Genomic DNA, 27,341 nt, shown 5'->3' on the forward strand with positions numbered 1-27,341 from the left:
TAGAATAAAAATCAACTTTTATTAATTATGATAGATTTTTTTACAGAACAATTGGTAGAAAATTAAGAAAAGTGTTACTTCTGTAACTGTGATATAGAGGATCTAAAGCAGGAATGTTTAATTCTGGTCCTGTAGGGCCAGAGTCCAGTACATTTTGGATGAATTAAACAAATCACCACTGAAATGGATTGATTGAATAGAATATATCTTCATTGCCTTGCACACAGAAGGTCCACACAATAACATCACTGCTTAGAAAAGTAAAAAAATCAAAAAGCGTCCATAAGTTAACTGTAGATTACTCTAGATCAGCGTTTCTCAACCTTTTTTCTATCACGTCACCCTTTAAATATATGGGGGGGTTGGTGCTGGCGCAGTACTTCAGGTGAGAACGAGGGGTGTTGCTGGCGGAATATGAAATAAAATAGCGCGTCACAATTAGCGCGATTAGTGCTGCCTGTGAATTGGGACACACCCCGACACGAGCTGACTCTGGAAAGTAAATATGCACGTGAGGCGCAATATTTTGACGGCACCCCCGATGAAGCCAGACGGCACCCCAGGGTGCCGCGGCACCCTGGTTGAGAAACACTGCTCTAGATAAGCACTGCATATCGACACTGTCCAATGAAAAACAAGTATCTCCAAAATGGCAACTTCTCAGGAGAGAGATAAAACCTACGTAACTTTCAACTGAAGTCAATGTAAAAAGAGTTTTTTTCAGGTAATTTTTGAGAATTTCTGTTGGTCCGTTCATCAAGATTTGTTTTACACAGTGTAAGTTCAAATGATGTAGTAATATAAAATTCCACAAAAATGGAGATACTTGTTTTACATTGGAAAGCGATGATATGTATGTGAGGGTAAGGGTTTTAAAGTAACATGTTTTGGAGTTGGACACTTCTTCAAAGGTTTTCCTTTGTTGATTTGAAATGCATGAATTAAACTTGTTATATGGCAGAGAGTAAGGGTTCATCAGAAAAGAGCAGAAATCCCTCCAGGAGAGTCCTCTCTTTAACTCAGACGGAAGATCTCAAATTTATCAGGCTTTTTCCGCAGTGGGCTGGGCAGCAGATTTGGCTCCTCGTCAGTCTCTGCAATGAGCTCCTGCGAGGTGGTGCCTGTACCCATCTGCTGGCCCAACTGTTTGTCTTTGGGACATTCTGCATTGTAGGTTTTGACATAGTTCTCCACGGGCCAGCCCCGGAACTCCTCAGGCTCGCTGCACACCAGCCCTGTGTAGTCCACTGCTGGATGGTGCTTCAGCCAGTAAATCAGGTAGTGAATATTGTAGTCACAGATCCAGGGGTTTCCCCCCAGCGACAGCATCCGGAGGTAATACAGGTCTTCCAAGACGCCGTAGTTGAAGTAGTGCAGACTGTTGTTGGAGAGGTCCAGCTCTCGCAGGTAGAGGAGGCCTGCAAAGGCAGCTGTAGAAACAGAGAGGGACTCAGTTAGGATTAATTAATCAAATAGGGTTGTTGTTAATCAGCTGCTGATATCTATGCTAGAATGTCATACAGCTATAACTTGCATATAATAAATGATAAAATGTCTCATTTTCAACATGATTTATAGAAATGAGCCCTCTAATGTGCGACTGACAGCAGTTACACAGCTAAACCAATGGAAGCCGCACAACTGTTAAAACAACACTGGCTTTTGACTCCGTGATAACGCCAAGGTCTGAAAAGCGTAAACAAGTCTTTAAATCTTTTGCTGCATCCTGTGAGATTTCTCACCACAGATGATCCAATAGTGTTTCTATGCTTGTTTGGCTGAATTATAAAGATGAGTAATGTTGGTCAAAAGTAATGCAGGTCACATTAATGGCTCTCTTCTATTGATTTAATATAATGATATACCAATATGCAGAATTGCAACAGTGCGGATTTAATGCTGACAAATTTGTTGTGTACATTTTGTGCATTTAGACCTACTATACTAATTTCATGTTTTGTTTGATGTATTACTTAAGAACTCAAGTCATATCTTTATCCGTATATCTAATATACTGTTTTAATTATGTGAGTCTGTGTATTTTTAAGACAGGAATGTTTGTCTACACAACAGCCCAGACAGCAGACAGCTCCAATCCGGAACCGTTTTTCCTCCGGCAGATCCGCATAACATTCATGTCTGTTTAGTGGATGTGGCCCGGCTACAGTCCGGGTCCGGTTTGTGATAAGATTCCAATAATTGATCTATAAAAAAATATTTTATAATATTAATAATTTTAGAAGATGCAGATCCAGGCCAGTGGGCATATAGATGCAGGCTGGAGGAGATACCGATACCGATCTGGGCCAGAGTTGTACGTCTCCGGTCCAGAACTGATCCAGATGTGAAATGAGGCTCTGGATGTGGGCCATATGAGTAAAGAAATCGCTGAGATCTGGCCCATTGCTGGGTCAGATTTGGCCCATGTCTGCAAAACAAATCTGTACCAGTATTGGCCCACCGTGCAAAAGGACACCGGGCCAGAACATTTGGATGGTTTGCGCCGGATCCGGAACAAGTCATTTTTGCTATCTGGGAGGTTAGCATAGGGTATGTTTGGACATGACCAAAATAAAAGCCATTTTTGCTGGTCAATAGCTGACTGTTTTTTTAACTACCTTAACCATCAAAGACCAGTGTCCAGTATTTGTATTTCCATATTTTGGGGAAGCATAAAACATATATGAAATTACACAAAAAAGATAACTTTAATTGTAACTGACTAACTAAAACATTGCCTAAAACATTGTGGCCATGCAGTCATAAATTAAAAAAAAGTGAATAAACTACATTTTTGAATACAAAATAACATAAGCATGTTTTATTTTAAATTCTCTGTGGAAATTTAACTGCTTTAGATGGGGGTCAACCAAAAATAGTCATTGAAAGAAAATGTTAGTATAGGACTAAGCATAATCCCTGTTCACCATTTACTTATGAATCAAAATCAATCATAATTAATTGACTACATGACTATTTCCCAACCTTTTGTATCCCATTAAACAGTCACAGTCTGTGTTTGCTAACACACTGTTAAAAACTCTGACCCTCAGTGTGTGCCCCGTGCTATTATTTTGCCTTAACCAGCAATGCTTGGTTTATTATCGTTAAAATACCAAAGATCATTTCTTTACAATAAATGGTTGCTCTTTCTTATTTTAATATATGTTTCAGCATGTTTATCTTTAGCCTGAATGGCTATGAAATGGCTAATGTCCTGAGTGGACATCTTGGCTGAAATGGTTTATTTTATATTATGAATGGTCTTCTCAGTATTAATATAGATGTCTTAATTTTATTTCCTAAGTAAAGAAGTTGAAAGATTTTTCAAAAGGGCCGCTATCTAGTCATATCTGTCCATCATGTCCCTCAGGGGTCCAACGACCTACACACCCAGTCTATCTGTTCAGAAAGGAAAATCAGATTGCCCAAGTTAGAGCAGTTTTGGAAGGCCTGGATTTTAATTTTATCTGTTTGTTAATGGTTGTTTTGCTTTCTGCTTCTTTTGATTAAGAAATGTACATCTAAATCTCACTGCACTAAGACAAATTTGCTGTTTACTTTTGTTGTTTACACGAGTCGGTCTCAACCTAATGATGAGAAGCTTTTGATTTTAATGAAAGCATTACTGTCAGTCTCTGAGGACCTTGTTAAAAAGAGCTTAATGAGGCCGTCTCACTCTCTCAAAATCTGCAGCTGAGAGGAGAAATGTCTGCTCAGCAAGAACATGCACAAGGCCTGCAATTTTACAGCACCTCCGGCTTTAACAAGTCCAGTTTAACAGTGTAAAATAATAAGTGTGAAGGTTTATGGGTTTTTTGATTGCAAAAGGCTAATAATGCTGCACTGGACTGATCCAGTGTGGTGCTTTTAGCTTGTCAGGCATGTTTTTTTTTCTGTGTGTCACTTAACACGTCATTTTAAGTATTGCATACATAATACATGATGGCCACCTCTCTCTTTTGAAATGTGATATGAAAGAATCCATGACAACATCCCTTTTCATTAAAAAAAACCCTGACATACACAAACAGCTTAAATGATTTAAATGGTTTCCAAAGTGCAGAACAATATGATTTATCACATTTATTAAACAGTGAGGCAAATATCACACTTAACCAGTTAAGATTATATTACCTGTAAGATGTTTAAAGAAACCAGGCCCAGTGTGATGGCCAGTGAAAGTGACACAGAATATTATATACATTATTATTATTATCAAATAAATTGTTGCAAAAAGAAGTGTCGAATTGCAGTGTTAAATTAAAAGATAGATAATATGTTTATTCCCAGGAAAAGACCCATAGCCATTCTGGCTGCCCACCAAGTTTCATTTTTGTTGGTTGATTCCTTCCGGGATTTTTTTATGTCACTTACTAAACACTCAAAAATACATGTTTCGCATCAACTAATATCAGTAGAAAATGCTGCATTGAACATTGGAGATTATGCCAATCCTGTAACAAGTCTATTCTGAAACCACTCACCACTAGTTTTTGTGTGGTAGATGAGAGTTGTATAATTGTAAAGTTTAGAAGTATTTAAAAAGAAATATCACATAAAAATCTAATAATGTAGTTTCAGAATATGAACAACATAAAAATGTTAGTTGAAATTGAACTGTCATGTGACATTGCAATGTATTTGGACATATGTGCTTCTAAGCAGAGTTTGTGGTCTGAAGACACTCTATAAATCGAGTAGCCACTCCTATCTCTATTTCACACAACATACGCATCATACGCAATGTTTAAGGGTAATCCCATTAGAATAGCACTTAAGCCATTCTTCGCAATTATGAATAAGGTGAACTAGAAATCAACAGATCCCACCCAAGATGGCGGCGCGTTAACACGCAGCGGCCGCTCCGGGTCCGTTAAATGGTGCTTTTGTGTTACTATTTGTCGTTTTTTCCGTTTATTTCCTGCAAATATGTGCATCGGAACACCCGTGCACATGTTCTACCACCGCCAGACCCTGCTACAGTGGAGAAATCAGCCAGAAAACACGCTACCGGACGAGGTTCTGCAGATGCTACTTGAGCTTAGCCTGCTAAGAGACCCAGGCCGCCAGCCCGCGGTGTTTCCTGACGCCGGAGCCCAGCGGAAGTGCCATCGCAAGCGGTGCGAGCGAAAGCGGAAGCGCGGAAAGAGAGCCGGGATCCGCGTGAGGCTAAAGGCTAGTCCTAGCCGGCCGGCTATACCATCGCTCTTTCTGGCAAACGTCTGTTCCCTCGACAATAAACTGGACTACATCCGACTCCAGCGAACTACCCAGCGTGAGTTCAGAGACTGCTGTGTTTTGGTTTTTGTGGAATCGTGGCTGAACGACAACATTCCGGACAGCGCCATTCAGCTAGCCGGGCTAACCGCGTTCAGAGCGGATAGGACCGCGGCTCTATCCGGGAAGACCCGCGGTGGAGGTGTGTGTGTTTACATCAACACGGAATGGTGTAACAACGCTGTGACTGTCGCCAAACACTGCTCTCCGCTGGTGGAGTTCCTGATAGTCAAGTGCAGACCTTTTTATTTAGTACGGGAGTTCTCCGCCGTGCTAATAGCGGCTGTTTACATCCCACCCAGCGCTAGCATTGGTGCTAATGCTAAAGAGGCTCTGTGTGAACTCTATCGGACTATCAGCGATCTGCAGAACAAACACCCAGACGGACTGTTTATTATCGCCGGAGATTTCAACCACGCAAATCTCAAGTCAGTGCTCCCTAAATTCCATCAACATGTGGACTTTGCAACGAGAGGAGCGAGCGCGCTGGATCTTGTTTACACAAACATCCCCAGCGCGTACTGGGCGGAGCCCCTCCCCCACCTCGCTTTCTCGGACCACATGTGTGTTTGGCTGACTCCAACATACACACCACTCATCAGACGCTCCAGACCAGTTCAGAAGCAGGTGAAAACCTGGCCGGCAAGCTCCATCTCTGCCCTTCAGGACTGTTTTGAGTGCACTGCATGGGACATGTTTAGGGAGGCTGCTACTGAAGGCGATTCTGTTGATTTGGAGGAGTATGCAGCATCAGTCACTGTCTACATCAGCAAGTGTATTGATGATGTCACTGTCTCCAAGACCATCACCACACGCCGAAACCAGAAGCCTTGGATGACTGCTGAGGTATGTGCGCTGCTGAGGACCCGCGACTCCGCCTTCAGAGTGGGTGACAAGGTGGCCCTGAGGAAAGCGAGAGCCGACCTGTCACGAGCCATCAGAGAGGCAAAGCGCGCACACGCCCAGAGAATCCACAGCCACTTCAAGGACACGGGTGACGCACGGCGCATGTGGCAGGGCATCCAGGCAATCACCAACTACAGGACAATGCCACCGTCCTGTGAACGTGATGCCTCCCTCCCTGATGCCCTGATAACTTTTATGCACGGTTTGAGGCACAAAACAACACGTTGGTGAGAAAGACCATGCCCAAGCCGGACGAGCAGGTGTTGTGCCTGACTGCAGTGGACGTGAGGAACACTCTGCGCAGAGTCAACCCACGGAAAGCTGCAGGACCAGACAACATCCCCGGCAGAGTGCTCAGGGAGTGCGCAGACCAGCTGACAGATGTCCTCATGGACATCTTCAACATCTCCCTGTGCAGCGCCACTGTCCCAACGTGCCTCAAGTCCACCACCATCGTCCCCGTGCCGAAGAAGTCCACAGTGTCCTGCCTCAATGACTACCGTCCCGTTGCACTTACACCCATCATCATGAAGTGCTTCGAGAGGCTAGTCATGAGGAACATCAAGACACAACTGCCCTCTTCACTGGACCCCCTGCAGTTTGCGTATCGTCCCAATCGCTCCACGGACGATGCCATCACCACCACCCTTCATCTCTCCCTCACCCACCTGGAGAAGAAGGACACTTACGTCAGAATGCTGTTTATAGACTTCAGTTTAGCATTCAACACCATCATCCCACAGAACCTCATCAGGAAGCTAAGCTCGCTCGGCCTCAACACCCCCCTCTGCAACTGGATCCTGGACTTTCTGACGGGGAGACCCCAGTCAGTCCGGTTCGGGGGCAGCACCTCCAGCACCATCACACTGAACACTGGGGCCCCCCAGGGCAGTGTCCTGAGTCCTCTGCTGTTCACCCTGCTGACTCATGACTGTGCTGCAAAACACAGTTCTAACAGCTTTATCAAGTTCGCCGATGATACAACCGTGCTGGGTCTCATTACCAAAGGCGACGAGTCAGCATACAGAGAGGAGGTGCAGCGGCTGACAGGCTGGTGTACAGTCAACAACCTTCACCTGAATGTGGACAAGACAAAGGAAATGGTTGTTGACTTCAGGAGAGCACAACACACCCACTCTCCACTTAACATTGACGGGTCCTCTGTGGAGATTGTTAAGAGCACCAAGTTCCTTGGTGTCCACTTAGCAGATAACCTCACCTGGACCCTGAACACCAGCTCTACAGCCAAGAAAGCCCAGCAGCGTCTCTACTTCCTCCGGAAGCTGAGAAAGGCCGTCTCCCTCCACCCGTCTTCACACTCTTCTATAGAGGGACCATTGAGAGCATCCTGAGCAGCTGCATCACTGCCTGGTTTGGGACCTGCACTCTGACCGCAAGACCCTCCAGCGTATTGTGAGGACAGCTGAGAGGATCATCGGCGTCTTTCTCCCCTCCATCACGGACATTTACACCACCCGCAGCATCCGCAAAGCAACCAGATTCTGCAACAGCTTCTACCCCCAAGCCATCAGACTCCTCAACTGCAGAGACTGAACTGATGTTTTTTCTGTACATGCACACACACTCTTACCCCACTTACCCCAGAAAATGGAAAGCACTAAAAACCCTACTACCTCACTGGACTCTATTGCACACTGTGTAATAGAGGTAATTACACATTATTACACATAATTGCAGCACACATTCGCTATGGCATTGTTTCAATACACTTCTGCAATGTCATAAGACTTATTTTAATCCAGTGTTTAATCCAGATCTTGCAGCATTGATGATGGTAGAGTCTGACCGCTGCACAAAGTCTTCTCCAGCACATCCCAAAGATTCTTAATGGGGTTAAGATCTGGACTCTGTGGTGAACAATCCATGTGTGAAAATGATGATCTCATGCTCCCTAAAACAATCTTTCACAATTCCAGCCCCATGAATCCTGAAATTATCATCTTGGAATATGGCCGTGTTCATCAGGGAAGAAAAAAATTAATTGATGGAATAACCTGGTCTATATTCAGTATATTCAGGTAGTCAGCTGACCTCATTCTTTCAGCACATACTGTTGCTGAACCTAGACCTGATCAACTGCAGCAGCAACCCCACATCATTTACTTACTTAAATCCAGGTGGCAACTTATTTTTTTGGTCAGGCAGTGTATGTCGCCCAGTCAAATGACCTCTCTGTGATTTCATTGTTTTAGCTGATTCAGCCAGTGTATATTTCACTACATTACCTGTGTCAATGCGCTCCAGACCGTTGCTGCTGAGGTTTAGGAGCTTCAGGTCTTTAACAGCAACAAACTCTTTAGGCATCAGCTGTGTGATGCTGTTAAAGGACAGGTCCATTTTCACAATGCTTGCTGGGATGTCAGTTGGAATAGTCTTCAGCTCTGGAAAACAAAGAGGCATTGTTTATTTAATTTGCAGGTTTTATATCTTAAAGAGGAGTAGATCTGGGATTTGATTGTGTTACAGCAAACAAAAAGCCTGGGTGTACTTTTTTTTGCACTGGCTAAAAGAATTGCTTTAGAGTTAAGAAAATATTGTGTGGCAGAAGGTTTCCCATGGACTTTCATGGCACTTTTGTTTCTTAAAATGATTTCCAGCAGGCCAGCCATAGATGGAAACATCTGCCACAGTAATTGTGGAAAGCTCTGTACACTGTGGTCAACGTTGGTGGTCCCTAAAAGCTCAAACTCATTCTTGTAACACTTACTGATAATGGAGCTAAAAAAAAATCGATTATCTGTGTTGTCCAGTGTGTATGGAATAGACAACTGAAACTAAGTGCTCAGCACAAAAGAGGCAGCAATCAGTGGCAATGGAAATCTCCCTTTGTTTATTTTATGAGTAGTCTTGGCGTTGTGTCTCCTCAGACATAGCCTGTAAACTTGAGTGGGATCCAGCAATCCGTTTTTGGTCTTGTTTATTTATTACACCATTGAAAGAACTGTTAAAAGCTTTAAGGCAGCTTGGAGCTTTAGTGGCTCATGTGAGTCGTTAGCCATAAGGCAGTGTAAGGCAACATCATCAGGACGTGACCACGTGGGCTGCAGAATCAGTGACGGGTATAAAAGATTCAGACAGATCTTCTTCTCATGACCTCACCAGAACACCTGCCTAATGACCGAACATTATCAGAACCAGCAGTGTTACACACTCCATAGTTTCTCACTCTTAGCTAACAGGTGTAGATTAGGCAAACTGTTTGGGTTTTCCCAACATTTTGAGACTCACTTCCAGAGAAACTGCAGCAATGCGCATATTGCCATATACAGAAAAGTGCCCAGAGGTGGCAGAAGTACACAAGTCCCATACTTATTTTAAAGTTAAAATACTATAGATAAAAAATACTTCGGTAAAAGTATGATTTACACGTTAAAAAAATATAAAAGTACAAGCTACTAAACGTATTTAAAGTAAAAGTATTTCTTTACATTTTAAAATATTTGTTGATTAATTGAGTTACAGGTAAACATAAGCCTGTTTCTGACACTTTTCTGTACAGCAACTACTGAAACTGAAACAGTATCCATGTCACGCCTGGCCCTGTTTCCTGTCTGTCCTCGTGCCTGTGTTGTCCCACGTTACCCGTGCCCCTGTGTTCTGCCAGTGTTTTTCCACTCACCTGTGTCCATTTGTAGCTCCGCCCCTCGTTAGTCAGTCCCCAGGTGTTACCTGTTCTCTTTCCCGCCTTGTGTGTGTATTTAAGCGTCTCTGTCAGTAGTGTTTTTGTCGGTTCTTGTGCGTGTATACGTCTGTCATGGCTGTGTTAATCCCGCCTGTTAGTTGGTCTCCATGTGTCTGAGTTTCTGTTTGGTTTATGTTTTGTTTTCTGTTTTTTCAATAAATATTACTTGCATTAGCGTCCGCTCTCCTCGTCCCGTCCTTCAACACAGCGTTACAGAAGAACCGACCAAAAAACCATGGACGCTGTAAGTAATCCGTTTTATGGATCCAGGCTGGCGATCCGACCCACTCCATTCTCTCGCGGCGCTCAGGAGGAGTATGGGACTGAAGACTCCTCCACTTCCCGGCGCCGGAGGAGAGGGGGGAGGCGGCGGCGCTCGCAGCGTGCTCAGAGTTCCTGCCTGCCGGAAGAAGAATCCTTCCGGAGGGAGGATTTTCTTAGGGGGGCGCTAAGGATCGGTGCAGTGAGCCTCGGGTCGAGCCATGAGTGCCCGAGGCAGAGGACGCGCAGCCCGTGGGACTTCCTGGGATGTGCTCCCAGTAGCTCCGAGGAGGAGGAGGAGCTCTACCCCGCACCAGCCCGTACTCCGTGGCCGTATTCCCTGGCGGCTGAGAAGCCACGCTCTGTGACTCCCGTGGCTCATCCGCGCTCCGAGAATCCCGCGGCCAAGACACTCTCCTCTCCCGCGGCAAAGGCGCACTCTGTGACTTCCGCGGCGGCTGTGAAACCGCGCTCCGTGTTCCCCGCGGTTGCTGCCAAACCGCGCTACAGGACCTCCAACCCGGTGAGCCAGCCGCGAGCAGAGACTTTCCACGCGCTGGACTCAGCCGGAGAGAGTAAAAATCCGGTCCGGGTTTTTGCTCCACCCGCAGTCTCAAGCCCTGCTGCTGCTCCGCTGGATCTGCACACACCCAGCTCCGAAATTCTCTCGGCGGCCACGCCCATCTCCGAGGTGTCTTCGGCTGCTGAGCCACGCCCCCGGACTCCTGCCGTGTCTGCTGAAGCTGCTCAAGCCTCAGTCTCTGCTGAAGCTGCTCAAGCCTCCGTGTCTGCTCCAGCTGTTCCAGTCTCCGTACCAGTGCCAGCTGCCCAAGTCTCCGTACCAGTGCCAGCTGCCCAAGTCTCCGTACCAGTGCCAGCTGCCCAAGTCTCCGTACCAGTGCCAGCGGTGCCTACCGCTCCTGTGTCTGTGCCAGCGGTGCCTACCGCTCCAGTGTCTGTGCCAGCGGTGCCCACCGCCAATGTTCCTGTGCCAGCGGTGCCTATCGCTCCAGCTCCGACGCCAGCTGCACCCGCCGCCGCGCCTGCCCAAGCTGCACCCGCCGCCGCGCCTGCCCAAGCTGCACCCGCCGCCGCGCCTGCCCAAGCTGCGCCTGCCCAAGCTGCACCCGCCGCCGCGCCTGCCCAAGCTGCACCCGTCACCACACCCACGCCAGTTCCAGCTCCTAGAACTATGTTTGGGCCCAGGCCCCGTATTTCCAGGCCTGCTCCTAGGCCTCCTGACTTTGCCCCCAGTTATGTGCCCAGGCTATCCCCACAGACTTTTGCCAGTCCTGGGCACCCACCTATGTTTTTTGTTCCCTTGTCTCTCCCTGTCCTGGTCCCCATATCTGTGTTCGTTCCTGTTCCTGTCCCCTGTGGTTTAACTGTTCCTGTCCCAGTCACCGTGTTTGTGTCCGTCCCTGTCAATGTCCTCGTCCCTGTTCCCATGTCCGGTCCCGTCCAGTCTCCGTCTCATGTCCAGTCTCAGTCTCCAGTCCAGTCTCCTGTCCAGTTCCCCGTCCAGTCTCTGTCTCATGTCCAGTCTCCGTCTCATGTCCAGTTCCCCGTCCAGTCTCAGTCTCCTGTCCAGTTCCCCGTCCAGTCTCCGTCACCCGTCCAGTTCCCCGTCCAGTCTCAGTCTCCTGTCCAGTTCCCCGTCCAGTCTCAGTCTCCGGTCCAGTTCCCCGTCCAGTCTCAGTCTCCTGTCCAGTTCCCCGTCCAGTCTCAGTCTCCTGTCCAGTTCCCCGTCCAGTCTCAGTCTCCTGTCCAGTTCCCTGTCCAGTCTCCCGTTCGGTCTCCTGTTTTCCCCGGCCTCTCCCTGCCGCCAGCCCCCGGGGTTTGTTTTTACGCGCCTCGGGAGCTGCGCGTTTAGGGGGAGGTTTCTGTCACGCCTGGCCCTGTTTCCTGTCTGTCCTCGTGCCTGTGTTGTCCCACGTTACCCGTGCCCCTGTGTTCTGCCAGTGTTTTTCCACTCACCTGTGTCCATTTGTAGCTCCGCCCCTCGTTAGTCAGTCCCCAGGTGTTACCTGTTCTCTTTCCCGCCTTGTGTGTGTATTTAAGCGTCTCTGTCAGTAGTGTTTTTGTCGGTTCTTGTGCGTGTATACGTCTGTCATGGCTGTGTTAATCCCGCCTGTTAGTTGGTCTCCATGTGTCTGAGTTTCTGTTTGGTTTATGTTTTGTTTTCTGTTTTTTCAATAAATATTACTTGCATTAGCGTCCGCTCTCCTCGTCCCGTCCTTCAACACAGCGTTACAATCCAGTTAGTTAAGGTCTTTTAAGAGACTTGCAGTAATAATACAGTTTACCAGAACAACGATGATTCACACAAACCAAAGCAAATTAAGATTCACTTATGTAACAAGCCTGTTTTAAAAAATGTAGTGAGTAAAAAAAACTGATTATATAGAGATAGAAATATTCAAGTAAAATACAGACACTACTAAAAAATTAAGTACAGTAACCAACTAATTATAATTCCTTACTTGCCACCGTCAAATATAGAGCTCTGGAAAAAATTAAGAGACCACTTCAGTTTCTGAATCAGTTTCTCTGATTTTGCTATTTACTAGTATATGTTTGAGTAAAATTAACATTGTTCTTTAATTCTATAAACAACGGAAAACATTTCTTCCAAATTCCAAATAAAATTTTGTAATTTAGAGCATTTATTAGAAGAAAATGAGAAATGGCTGAAATAACAAAAGAGTTGCAGAGCTTTCAGACCTGAAATAATGCTAATAAAACAAGTTCATATTCATAAAGATTTAAGAGTTCAGAAATCAAAATTTGGTGAAAAACCCCTGTTTTTTATGCATCCAACTTCTACAACTACATCCATTCTCTACAACTATTCCATCTTTTTCCTTATGCATGCAGTCATTCAGTCATACATCCATTCTGTTGTTCTTCATTCTGTTACCTCATATTCTTCACTTCATTGTAAGACCTTTGTGTAAATAAACAAAATGAGTTGAAGTGTGTTCATTCTCTTGTGTTTTAATAGATACATCATCACAACACTAAATTTCCTAGTACCTCTAGCCAAGAAAACTTTACAAAAACAATTTGGAAAGTGTTTAAAAGGGTCAGGTCTCTCCTATCTCCTAAAGGTTCCTGCTGCCATGATCATAATAATGTACAGCTCTAATGTATAGGATCCTCACCGAGTCTGACTTGTCCTATAGCATGGTTTTCATTTTTCACACCATGTCTGAAGGGCTTTTAGACGATGTGTGCGAAAGTGTACAAAACATTACCCATCAAATGGAATGACTAACGCAGAGCTATCGCCCTTCTATTTGTTGTTGTAACTCTTCCAAGATTTCTGCACAGTGTTTTCACTTTTCTGCTGACAAAGAAAATCCCTAGCCTGTTATCCATTATATCCCAGAGCAAGATGACATCACGGCACAAGAGAATTTCACAGCAGTTTCCCTCCACTCCTGCTGACTCACCGTTTCTGACTGGGACTGAGAAAGCCCAGATTCTTCTGTAATACATTCAACTTAGAACATAAGCCCCTACTACCCAAGTTGGCCCAGTTCAACACAAACAAGCCTGGATGCAATATATCTCTCTGCATGCCCATTACAAACTCAATGCAGAAAGTTAGTTTGTAACCATCACAACCAGATGTATATGTCTTTAAAGAAATGATGCAACACCATGGACATTTTGGACTGTTTTGCTTAAAGCTGCTAGCAGTTATTAATAATTGTACATTGTGATTCATATACGGTGTGAGTCCAAAAACATCCCCGCAGCATACTGGTAAATTCTAATTGGTATAATGACTTCCAGCATTGGAATATGGAATAGTGGATCACAGTTAAATACTTTTGGATGCGGACATCTAAACTTATTATGTTAGTCCTGATGCTGTCAGTCCGCCTGCTCTGGACACAACAAAGACTTCAATTCCCAGCATGCACTCCCATCAGACTTTCTTGACGTGATGCTACGGTGTTCCTGCTCTCCCAGCTTCTGATTGTATACACCTGGTCTGTTTAGTATATACAACTCTGGAAAAAATTAAGAGACCACTTCAGTTTCTGAATCAGTTGCTCGGATTTTGCTATTTAAAGGTATATGTTTGAGTAAAATGAACACTTTTGTTTTATTCTATAAACTATGGACAACATTTCTCCCAAATTCCAAATAAAAATATTGTCATTTAGAACAGAACATTTTCTTTTAAAGTCAAACGATTGCTGGATGTTAATCTACACAGATTCCTCCAGACATTTTTGTTTATTTGGGTGAGTAAAGCGCTTCTGTTTTTTTACAGAAAGCCTACATTTTCAGATTTCCACTAAGGCTAGCCGCAGTTAGTGGCTAAGTTTGAGTGTTCTGGTAACCCAGGGAGATATTAGCTAACAGTTTGTCCCATGTAGCTTGTTTTAACACTGTAAACGTGCAAGAAACAGTCCGATATACTCACCTCTGAACGGCATAAGAGCTAGCGCATAGTGCGGTTAGCGGCTAATGCTAATACTGCTCCCGTCTTCTTACTGCTTCCTAATACCTGACTAGTAAAATTCATACATAAGGTGCTCCGGATTGTAAGGTGCACTGACGATTTTTGGGAAAATTAAAGGAATTTAAGTGCACCTTCTAGTGTGAAAAATGCGGTACACACTATAGAGCAAAGTCAGACAGTAATATAGTTAGCACAAATGTAATATAGTTGCCAAATCCAGGTATTGAACCCACATCCTTGAGCCACCATTAATAATAACAATAAAAGCTGCCAATTTTTCACGTTGCACTTTGTACACAGACAATGAAACAATTTAAAAATGAAACATATTGCTTCACTATTCCCAGAGGAGCGGTTTAGGATGTTTCTTGGGAGAGTGGAGCTGGTATTTTAAGAAACTCTGGAGATGGAGAGCTGATGTCACTGTCTTCTACAATGAGAGACACTACAGTATAGTGAGCAGCACACACAAAATACAATATTGTTGCCAGGCAGAAAGCTGAATGATGTGTTTCACTGTCTGTGACAGCAGTCTTTTCACTAAACGCCTTTCTTGTGATCAAAGCAGGCTTGCTTCCTCCACTGAGTACCATAAATACATTAAAATATGCAGTGATTGAATGAGATTATGCACAGAAACAGAAGGGGGCTTTATGTGGACTCAGCTTCTGCTTTGTTACTGATATCCGGGGCTTGAGTTTGTGTAAAATGTGGGGAAAAAAAGTACTGCAACTCGCAGTGCCTTGATATCAGGCTGAATGTGGCATTTATGTAGCCCCTGAAGGGAAGAGCAGATGTATGATCTGGAAAACATAGCTCTATTCATTTCCCAAGAAACTTCTATTTCATTATAATGCCTTACTGGACTGCCAACTGTCTGTTTCCAGATGTTCAGATGTCTTTCTGCTCTTAGAGTGACTCTTGCCATGTACTTGCTTGTGAAAATTGTAAATCAGGGAATGTCCAGTCAGGAGGATGTGAAGGATGTTCAATTAAATATGGTCTCCTTTACTTTCGTAGTGCACTGCAGTATATAATTTATGCTGTCAAGATGAGAAAATCAGAATCACCACAACATTAAGAACAATAAGTATGTATATTTTACTACTTTAGACTGTCTCGAAAGAGTGGCACAGTGCTGTAGCTGCATTAAAGACAAGACTGATGTTTTTCTACATGGAACACATTCTGAAAAACCTTTCTTTTTTTTTTAATTGCTTGAGCAAACACAATGCATTTGAAATTCATTTTGGATATATTTGAGTAAAGTGCCCCACACCGCACAAACTGTGAATTACGACAACCCTGTCAGTTTTTGTGGGCTATGTTGGTAATAAAAAGATCTGGCTCAGTTTAGCATGTCACAAACCCCCATCTGAGTAGTTGCACCAACAGCCTTTGCAAAAGCAGAGTTTCAAAATGCAGCCATTGATCAAACTGTGAGGTCTTGTGAGAGATTGAGAGAAAGAGTGGGATTTAAACTGTTAAGTAACTGCTAGCTAGCTACCCAGCTCACAAAGATTAATAATTTGTAACTGTATTACACAACACTGGGAACAGAAACACAATGGGAGAAGGGGAAAAGGTGCTCAGTCACTCAGTTCACACAATTGCATTTGTACATTTATGTTACGCTTTATATTCGAGATTTGTAATTTATAAAGGGAATTTGTGTTATGTTAAGGAAGAAATTGGACAACAGGGTTACATTAACAAGTGTGCAGACCTGAGCAGGTGAGGAAAAAAGCATATTGGAACAGGAGCCATGCTCATAAGAGCCAGTGATTGAGGGAATGTCAGAAATAGTCATCAGAATAGTTGACTGTTAAAATAGATATTAGAATAAACTAGACTACTCACTAGACTAGACTATTAAGCTAGATTATTAAGCATGATGAAATTTAATCGAAAATATATGACTACATATTCTTATTATTTAAAGAGTAAAAAAAAATCTCACCTCTGCCCTTGCAGTCCAGCAGCGGCTTGGGAAAGACGTAAGTGTGACACAGTGATGTTGCGTCAGGTTGCTTTTGTATCCCTGGTGGCTGTGGGAGAATGTGCTGAACCTCCATAGGGTCTGAGCACAGGAACTTTGCATCCAGTGTTTTCAGTTTCTGGCCCCTCTGCCCTGTGGGCTCAACACACTTGGCGTAGGTTCCCATATAACGATTGCTGGGAACCTGCAGGAAGCGCACCAGGCTGTCCAGCTGACATCCGCACTTCCAGGGGTTATCGTGAAGACGCAGATATGTGAGCCTCGGCATGGGGATGAGCATGGCCTCTGTGAGCACCTGCAGTTGGTTATGTTGCAGCAGAAGTGTCGTAAGCTTGCTCAAGCCGCTGAAAGCTCCCTCCTCAATGAGAGAAATCTCATTCTGCTGTAGATCCAGACTGCGCAGGTTTCTGAAGTGGCTGAAGGTGTTGTCCTGCAGTGCCTGAATCCTGTTCCGTGCCAGCAGAAGATGTTCGATGTCCTCTGGCCATCCGAGCAGGACGGCAGTCAAGCGGCGGTCCTGGCAGTCCAGATACTTCTCACCGCCCTCCGTGTACTCCTTGCAACTGGCCGTAAAGCGCTTGACAGTGTTTGCTTTCCTCCGGCCCCGTGTCCTTTCCCTTCTTCCCCGGCCTTCCCTTCGCGCCTCAGCACCGCCATGCGCCAGAAGCAGTAGCAGCAGCAGGGCGGTGAGGACTCGCATGGTGAAAGCTCAATCAAACCAAATGTCTGGAGAAACCTCACAGTCTGGAATCTGGAGCGCTCACCTCAGTCACCAGAGTGCACGAGTACAGCTGCAGTCCCTAAACACAAACAAGCACGTTATAAGCCCATTTTTGGAGAAGTACACAAATAAGTCTTCTTAAACTTCATGTTTTAAAATTTGACATAGCAAGGAAAGCAGATGCTGGGAGGAATTTGTCAGGATTATTTCATAAACATCTGTGATAAATAAGGGACAAGAACTGTTTACAGCCTCACCTGTGAGGCAGAGTTTCTGTGTAAAACTCTTATGTAAACATGGTCCTAAAATATGCTGTAAACATAGACCTAAAATAGTGTGTGATGTAATATAACATGCTCATTGTAGTGAAACAAGATTCCTGATCAACTGTGAAGAAATCATTCTGAAAATATAGTAAAACAATTAATCAATCCTGTAGAAAACTCTTAAAACAGTAGCCAATAATAGGCTTCAAAAGACTGGAAAATTGTTGTCTCTGGTGATTATAAAACTACAACTTGTAAAAATCTCATTTTATTATTATTACTACTTTATTCAGTCCACAGCCTCTCAATAAATATTTCCACTGTGGGCTGAGGTGGCATCTATTTTTGATATAATACACTAATAAGAAACAATGTGTCAAACAGTGACTCAGAGATTTCTGCTGAAATGGCAGTTGGGCCGTCTTGCACATGCTGCTGTTTTGCTCTGGCCTGCAATGCTGTGAATCATAAGCCCCTTGTGTGATGTTAGGCAGCAGGCATGGTTACACATGTCTGCCAAGCCATGGCCTCCGTTGGCTAACTGTATTCATCTGAAGTCACATCAACTCTCAACGTTGAAAGCGCATCAGTGGTGTGAAGCACATTTTTCCACCCATCCAAACAAAATCCAGCAGGGGTTTTATCATGCATAGAGATTTATCACCTACACGATGAAGCCTATTGTCATGTCTGTGGACAGCTAAGCACGCTATGACTGCGCAGGAAGAATAAAGCATGAAATGAAGTAAATCTCAGTTCAGGCTTAACAAAACGCCAGCTCCTCACCAGCGTGTTTGTGTGGAAGGTGAGTCTCGATGCCAGACCATTTCAGTCTGCACCTCGGTCTATTGTAAACCACCCTAACCCAAACAGGCATTCCGATGAACTCAGAAGCTGTGGGGCTCAGGGGCCGTTCAGGGCAGGCTGTGCTCTGTGAGGAGCCGGCTTGAGGTTGGTGCTGGGGTCCGGCAGTGCCAGTGTAAACATAATGGCATATGAGGAACACATGGAGGGATGTGGACACGCTGTCTGGAGCTGAGGCAGAGCAGGATGAGGGCTTTGCCTTGGATCTGTGGGTATGCTCTATACAATGAATGTCCTCTTGGGCTGCAGCAAATAGATGTTTATGAAGAAGATTAATATGAAAAAGTATGTAACAATGGTGCAAATTGTTAACAACAGCACCAAGACCAAGGCAACTAAAAAACAGACATGGGCAAAAAAAAGAAAACTGAAACCAATTCACAATCCAAGTCAAAACCATAAGGACTAACAAACAGTCAGTGGCGGATGCTGGTCTTGCAAGGAGGGGAAGCTCAATTTCAGCCTACATCTTAACATATGTCATTTTATTTATAAGTAAATTCTACTCTCCCTGAGATTTTTTTTTTGTTAACAAAAGGCAATTTTTTCAAGTTTTCACTACACAACAAAAAGGTACCCATTCTTTACATTGAACAATTACATAAATTACATAATGCTATGACATGAATAAACATAAAATGATCAGTAAAAAAAACATTACGCAAAATCTTTAAAGTTGGTAAAGGAAAAAATGCAGGTAAATTTAGTTCCTTTTTGGACAGTTTTAATTTCCTTTAATAATCCCTTTATTGATTTAAATTATTTAAATTATTTTTAATGATAACACAATACTTACTACTGGCCCCTGTTTATTTATGTCCTGAGATGGTTTCATCAAGAGGCATGGACAACAGTACATTTTATTTGTACATCCTGCACTTCCAGTCAGCCAGCTTACTTTATCATACCAGAACAGCTGAAAATACCTGTTAATTTTCCCCACTTTTTGCACTAAATTAATCTGAGCAGGTGATCTGCCCTGCTGTTTAACTCTAAGTTTTTCTTCGTAAGGAAGACTATGAAATGGCTTCGCCAAAATCCGTCCACAACATTAAAACTGTCTGACATTATGTGCAGCTTGCACTGGCGAGAGGCTAGTGTGAAGTGTGTCCGTCTGTGAGTGCTTTGTGACGGTGGAGGGGCTGAGCAGCACCCGCTGGACGGAAACTGCGATAGAAAAGAGTGATAGAAGTCAGAAAGAGTGATAGAAGTCAGAAAGAGTGATAGAATTCAGTCTCCAAACACAAGCAGCTACAGAAAAGCACCAGAAATAGAAGCTTGATTTGTCGCTCGTTGTTTTTAATAAAGAAAATGCCGCTATAAGGATTAGGAAAGTCTCAGGTTCAACTCAGAACAGAATGAAAATACTCCCATCACGATTTTTACACTAAAAGATCGCTGATTCGCTCATTTCGCTGTCAATCAAAAAGGGACTCCGCCTCAGACAGATCATCCAATCATCATGCAGAAGCTGAGCGTCCGGGCCGGCCGAGGCCAGCCCACTGCCACATAGACCCCCAGAGACGCTGAGCGTCCGATGGGCGGGACAAAGCCCAGCAATTATCCAATGACTCGTCTCGTTTCGCCGCACGCTTTGCTCCGCTATTGAAGTCTGTGGACGCTCAGCGTCCGCACTGTTTAAAGCAGCGCTGTGAAGCTGCGGGAATGAGTGAGAGGAAAGCCGCGGCGTTACCAGTGATAAGAAGCTGATTCTGAACTAAGTTCAGCGCGCTGTAGCGCATATTTAATTCAGTGACATGTACACACAATAGTATATATTTAATCACTTATTTTTTTACATTTTAGGGGAAGCTGAGCTTCCCTTGCAATCTTAGAGCAATCGCCACTGCAAACAGTCAAGCAACCAAAGCAAAGGGGTAATTCAAAGCAGAAATCAATGGTTAGAACCAGAATTGCCAGACAAAATGCCCATTATGCAATTGGAGTACTCTGCCATATTTTGTATCTGGGCTAACAAACAGGACAGGTAGCTGTACAAACAGGTAAAATATGGACATATGGATGGCCACAAGGGTCATTGGTGGCAGACATCACTTTTTCATGCATATTGATGGTGGCCTGCAAACCATGTAAAATATTCTGGAAATAGGGCTGTTACACAGAAAGCTGATATGGCGCTTCTTGTAATCAGTAGACCTATCAGTGTTCTATGTGAGTGAAACTTCCATCCTAGTTGGTATGTCTTAATCGCCAGACCTATCAGTATTATCTTTGGGTGAGATTCATACTATACCTAATCTTTACAACAATGAGCTTCTGCAGGGTGGAATGTCTAAGAAATATGTGCTCCATCTGGGTTGTACACTGCACAGGGGGTGTACACAGGACCCAAGGTGTGGTGTAACAAAGGTGTCCATTTTGGAAGCCAAACCGGGTCCCAGCAACAGCACACGTACAAACCCACTCAAAGCCCACGGAACCCACATAGCCCACATTTCACCAGTGTGAGCCCCACATAAGCATGTTGGCAGGCGAGTAATTATAGAAACAGGTGAACACGTTTGTGTGCAGTGGCTGCCTGGTGATGCTGTATTTGATGACCAAAAAAAAATATGGAAGTTGAAAATGACAAAAAAGCATTTTTGAAATAAAGTGTTGACCATTACTTATCACACTTGGTATCAGTTTACTAATCAATAACTAATGTGTAATTTTCATGTAACTCATGTAGCACTCCTGAGGTACATTTAGGAATGGAATAGCACTGAATTTCAGTGAATTCATGATTAGAATTGCACTGAAGGGGTAAATGTATTGTGCAAGACAAATCTACTATTAGGCTGTTTAAAAAAGAAGTAAGTTATTTAAATGAATGAAAAAGGAATGAAAGCCTTGTTTTTGGTTTCAGACCAAAAATATTTTTTGTGCATCTCTTGCCATTTTGAATATATGACAGCAATAGTAGGAAACACTGAGACACACCAGCTCTGCAGGAGACCAACAAAGTCACTGCAAGATAACTTACATAGTAGAGATTTCAGATTAGTCAACTAATCTAATTTAAAAGTAATATTTTCAAAATAAGTCCACAAACTCTGCTCAAACAAAACTCTACTGCTAGCAATCTGGCTGGCCCCCACTGTAAACCCGGTTATGTAACAACTCCTCCCCTCACTCCACTTCTCTCACAGTAGCTTCTCGTTTATTCTCTCTCGCTCTCTTACTAATTCATTCCATTCCAGATTATCATTGCCTACAGGTTTATCAAAATACAGAAACGATTTAACCATACACAGCTATATCACAGATCAGTAAATTACAGAAATGGATTTTACAAGTGCTGATTTTACAAGTCTGTACCATTGCCAAGAGTTTGACACAGCTCTTGGCAGAGCACGCTGACTGCAGTGATAGATAACACATCGCTGAGAACAGAGTAATGTTTCTTTATAGCTATTTTCACAGGTGAAGCTAACAGTTGTATATGGGGGAATGGATTTGCAGAGAGTGCTTAAAACGCAAGTAATGGTGAGAAAGTGCTAAGAGTGCTTTTGGTGATTGAGCACTTGCAAGTACACCATGACTTTTTCAAGCTTAATCCAGTAATAATACTGATCTGTGGGGTCAGATTATACTTTTCATAGGAGATACTTTTAAGTGGTTTCTCATTCCAGATTTTTTGCTTCAATCCAATTCAAAACGCATACAGTGAAAACAAAATGAGAAACATCTGAGTGTTCTGAGTTCTTAAGGTTTTCGAGTCACTGTTTTATGGGCCCTTATTTATACAGCCCCTCAGAGTAGTAGTGCTGATCTAGGATCCAATCCCTCTCTTATTCACTATTTACAGGGATTCAACTGACTGGAGCAGATCCTAGATCAGCACTCTTCCTATTCTAAGAAGCATTGTGACCCTATAGGCCTTGACCTCAGATCAGCGACTAAACTCCAAAACGCTTGATAATATGACCTCAGGTTATATACTTAGTGTTGTAACTGCACACTCTCTAGTCTAAAAGATAAAAGAACGCCGCAGTGCTCTTATGGGCTGGTCAAAGTGCAGTCTGGAGGGGCGAATGAACGAGCAGAGACTCTCTCTGTTGGAGATTTGCTGTCTATAAAGTCCTTCTGTGTTAAAGCAAGGGGGGTTAGCATGTTACGAGTTACATAAACTTTGCTGAAAAAGCTTCAGGCATCAACAGGATTGAAGCAGTAGCACATTTCAGCCAGGACAGCACAGCCCTTGTGCCGTCCACTTAAGCCTCTGCTTACTTTAATAAGACAGGTGCTTGAAGAATTTCTGCAAGAAGCAGTGCAGGACAAAGTAAGCGTTCATGGTGCAGTGAAAAAGGAAAGAGAAGGAAAAGTTAAGTTTTAAGTTAAACTTGGGGATGCACCAATACCACTTTTTCCCCTACTGTAATAGATGTTATCTGTCAATACCAAGTACTGATACTGACTTAACTATTTAAATAGTCCATTTTTGTAGGATTCATTTTGGTAAGGCAGTGTTCTGTATCCTAAATAAGATATAATACGCATTTTAGAAGTGTATTTACTGGTTAAAGCAGTCCTTAGTATTTTTTTATTTTAATTTAAAAGCAGTAGTATTCCTAAGTGTAATACTCCAAGAAATGGCATTAGTAGGCTTCTTGGCCATTTCTGCCATGTCTAATATAGTCATGCTAAAAACAGGGAGTTTGGTAGGTTCAGGGTTGGCACTAGCATTTAAAAACGTAATGGTGTCATTTGATAACAGTTTAATTTGCTGGATTTATAGATCTCCAAAATCTTTTTTATGCAAAACCAAATGTAATTTTTTTGTACCTAGGTTTGACTTTCACTTACTTGGTACAGTATTCACTGAAAATGGCTACTTTGAACACATGAGAATAAGATACTCACTAACTTAGTGTGATAACCCCTTAATTTTTATGTTCTATAGGGCTCCAAACTCTGGTCTATATACAAACCAATTTTCCTATATTTACCATCCCATTCATTCAAATTCTGACAGTATTATTGCTGGATCCCCCTGTTATGTTACGGGTCAAATATAAAACAAAAATTGCTTATGTTCAATGTTATTTAAAACTATTATGTTTGATATGTTGGTCTTTCAAAAAAAAATAAAGAAACATGACAAAAAGTTTGTTCTTGTATTTTTTTATGAAAAATGAATGAATTATCCTAATTGAACCATTACCTGTTAGAGGCAAGGAACATCATTGCACTATGAAATATTCGCACTGCTTGTTAGGATTTTTTTTATTTCAGACATCTTTTGGATAATTAAACATGCACCGGATCAAACTGACCTGGGAACACCATTTCTGTTCCTGACAAAAAACCTACATAATGAATAATATTAACAGTGTTTTCAAGACCTTAGAGGTGCCAATTTCTCTAAATAATAATTTTTATAGGAAATATATATTTTAAACTCTGGTCTATATGCAACCATACAAGGCAGTTTTTTTTCTTCCAAATTTCCCATTACATTACTTCCCACCACAGGGGGGGGAGCTAAGTAAAGAAAACTGAATTCTTAAAAAAAACACTTTTTCTTTCAAACTTAAATGAGTGCTAGATGACAGATTTCTCTCCTGTAACTGTTTATTTGGGTGAGTAAAGCGCTTCTGTTTATTTACAGTAAGCTTAGAATTTGAGTATTAAGTCCACAAGTGAGCGCTAGCGGCAGTTAGCAATCGCTTAGCCAGTCCCTGATGGCAATACTAGCCTGTGGCTGTTAGCAGCGCTTAGCCAGTCCCGGATAGCAATACTAGCCTGGCGCGGTTAGCAGCGCTTAGCCAGTCCCGGATAGCAATACTAGCCTGGCGTGGTTAGCAGCGCTTAGCCAGTCCCGGATAGCAATACTAGCCTGGCGTGGTTAGCAGCGCTTAGCCAGTCCCAGATAGCAGTGCTAGCCTGGCGTGGTTAGCAGCACTTAGCCAATCCCGGATAGCAATACTAGCCTGCCACGGTTAGCAGCGCTTAGCCAGTCCCGGATAGCAATACTAGACTGGCACGGTTAGCAGCGGATTTTATGTGCGTCTTACAGTCTGAAAAATATGCTACCTTGATTTTCTAGTTTAATATGACTTAAAATTGTGGTCCATATATAATTTAATGTTTAAAGAATTTAGTGGATTTACATTGTATTGTATTTTATTTTTAATAAGATACATTTCCAAAATTTCACAATGTTATACAGATAAGTAGTTGATGATTTTAGTTTGAGCTGTAAAAATTGCTTAGCGCAAGAGTTCTGTTCCCACAGAACATTCATCTTTTTCTCAAGCAAATATGTTACTTTTGCTTATTTATTTAAACATGCTATTTGTATTTTAAATGTCATTATTATGATTTATTTTATTATACAGTTAGTGATCCATGTTCTTGATAAAATCACTAGATTCTTCTACTCTGAAGGAAGATGGTACCACAATGCATGTTTTAAAAGTACTCTTATACATGCTTGGTGCAACTACACATTCTTACCAAAAATGACTCACACTTTAAATAACTGCACTGCTGAAAATCTCAAGTCAGGCGTCACCTAGTGGCATTCATGTGCATCAGTAACTGCTTCAGAATATTTTGGTACTCTTAATTGCTGAAACAATTCTGTGTTTAAGTGCCAGTATCGCCAATAATACAGATACAGTATCGTATCGGTGCAACACTAATTCTTTTATTTTAGACACATGTGAAACAATAGTTGAAGCAATCTAAACTGGCTTTCTTAAGATCCATTTTTTTGGAGTTAAGATTTCATCTTTTTCTTCTTTCCTGCAGTCTCCCACACACCCCAGCTACACCCCCGAGTGGACAAGCATGACCAAATACAACCATCAGCAAAATCCGGAGAGAGAGAGAGTGGGAAGGACTGAGACAGACAAAGAATGAGGAGAAAGAGTAGAGAGAGAGAGAGAGAGAGAGAGAGAGAGAGAGAGAGAGAGCACACGTAGCCTCCAGTGCTTAATTAAAACCATTTGAGCTTTCCTGCAAGGAACACAAAGAGGGTCATACAAGCGCTCTTTTCATTTATCAGGACATTTTATTGGATTAAGACTAAAAAAAGCTACGATGACATAAGAAGAATTACTATTTTCACTATTTAAATAAGTGTTAGGTCTCATTCAGAAGATTAGCGGACATGTCAACTCCCTCCACACACACACATACACACCACCAGAAAAGAATCAAAGAAAACTCAGGCTGTTTTACAGGAATCCCTGTAAAAAAAACCTCTACCTAATCCACACATAGTCTGATTCTACACAGATCCATTCAATTCACTATAACTCTCATCAGTTCAATTCAAATCAGTTAACACCATCTTACTGAAGCCACTCTATTGAGTGCACTGCATTAATGCCAAGGCACAGTAACAATTTGTAAATGAACACACCACACTCACACAGAACTAACAGTAGGCTAACTGTAGAATCTGTCTTCTCCCTCCAAGTGTGTGAACACAGCAGAGACCATTTAACATAGATTTCAGAGTGATTACCTGAGGCTGTTCCTTATTACTTGTCTGAAGCACAGTGCTGGAGAGCCACCAAACACATTAACGCTTTAAGCGAGCCCACGCTTCTTAAATAAACCCTCTGAACATGCCCATATTCCAGCAGAGGTGGTCCGTCTGTCCTAAACTTGCATTGCAGACAGCATGCATGCAAGAGTCATTGTACACTCCGGCATTACAGCAAACAGCAGAGTGTGCAGAGTGTGGAGAGAGTACTGTAACTCCCTGTCCAATAGCAGTGCTGGAGACAACCCCCCATGCATTAGATATACACACATTCCCATGCACACACACACACACACACACACACACATACTCTTACACACAAACATGCACAAGGACCTAGTCACAGGGAAGCTCGGTCAGGGCGTCATCCAGTCAGAGTATCCAGGGCTCTCCCCGCGTAGTGCTCGATGCTGGAACAAAGCCTGCTCGCTCAGTTCTGCCTGAGTGTGTATGTGTGAGTGTGTGTATATACGTGTGTATGTGAGGGGCTTCCAGCAGTCAGGTTTTAAATTACAGAACGACTCCTCAGTGCAGGCAGGCTAACCCTCATATTCAGCAGAGGAATAAACTGGCCCGCCTCCAGACTAGCCTACTGGGTCCCTCTGAACTGTGTGCAAGTGTGTTAATTAGCTTAGGTTAAAGATAAGCCTTGTTTTACTGACTTTACGTGACTCAGACTGAATTAACTTAGTTTAAATGTTTATGTTGTCTCCACTTTGAAAATACTGCAGGTCAATAAAGTGACAACTAAAGTAAACTTAACTTAAAGTTTAGGGTAAAATGTACCACTGACTTTAGTTAGATAAACAGATTAATGCAGAACGTGCTCAAGCTGCTTTTGGTTAACTTCTTAAATTTCCCTGGCAGCATCATTTGTGAATTTAGCAATTCGTAAGACATTTCCCAACATTCACCCAGAAGACACTTTGTTTTGGACCATAAAAGAAACATTGTATTCATTTTTGTGTGTATTAATCACACATTTCCCTCAGTGTCAACCCACTATTATTATTGGGTTGGTGTGTTTGTAATTTATCAGATAAAAGGATGTATGAGGAACAGATCAGATGCTTAAAGATATAAAAGGCAAAAGGGAATTAAGTGCAAAAGAGCTCTCAGGTGGTAACAACGCTAAATATTAGCAAAAACACTAACATAACTAGGACACACAACACAAACATAAGCAATGAGAGTGTCACAAAACCCACTAAAAAACAAACCAAACCAACAAATAAACCAAAAGAAAGACAAAGCCAAGAACTAAACAGACAATTATGCAAGGCATATAAAATAATGAAAGAAAAGTATGCAATGAAAGGAGATGCAATACTTCACAACCAGGTATAAAAACAGGAATGAT

At 42.8% G+C, this 27,341-nt stretch overlaps 1 protein-coding gene across 2 annotated transcripts; it reads right to left on the reverse strand.

Moving 5' to 3' along the window:
• On the reverse strand, positions 1 to 26,444 carry lrrc17 (leucine rich repeat containing 17). 2 transcript variants are annotated; one of them, XM_007245002.4, is made up of 4 exons: positions 26,318 to 26,444; positions 16,591 to 17,429; positions 8,433 to 8,588; positions 1 to 1,430 (listed from the first exon to the last, which is right to left on the reverse strand). In XM_007245002.4, the coding sequence occupies exons 2-4, from the start codon at positions 17,327 to 17,329 to the stop codon at positions 1,015 to 1,017; spliced, it is 1,311 nt and encodes a 436-aa protein (XP_007245064.3). In that variant the 5' UTR covers positions 17,330 to 17,429; positions 26,318 to 26,444; the 3' UTR covers positions 1 to 1,014. The 2 variants fall into 2 exon arrangements, with proteins under 2 accessions (XP_007245064.3, XP_007245063.3); XM_007245001.4 differs by lacking the exon at positions 26,318 to 26,444 and adding an exon at positions 25,961 to 26,236.
• Between the last annotated feature and the right edge of the window lie 897 nt (positions 26,445 to 27,341).

The sequence above is a fragment of the Astyanax mexicanus genome, chromosome 2 (assembly GCF_023375975.1).
Source record: "Astyanax mexicanus isolate ESR-SI-001 chromosome 2, AstMex3_surface, whole genome shotgun sequence".
NCBI lineage: Eukaryota > Metazoa > Chordata > Actinopteri > Characiformes > Acestrorhamphidae > Astyanax > Astyanax mexicanus.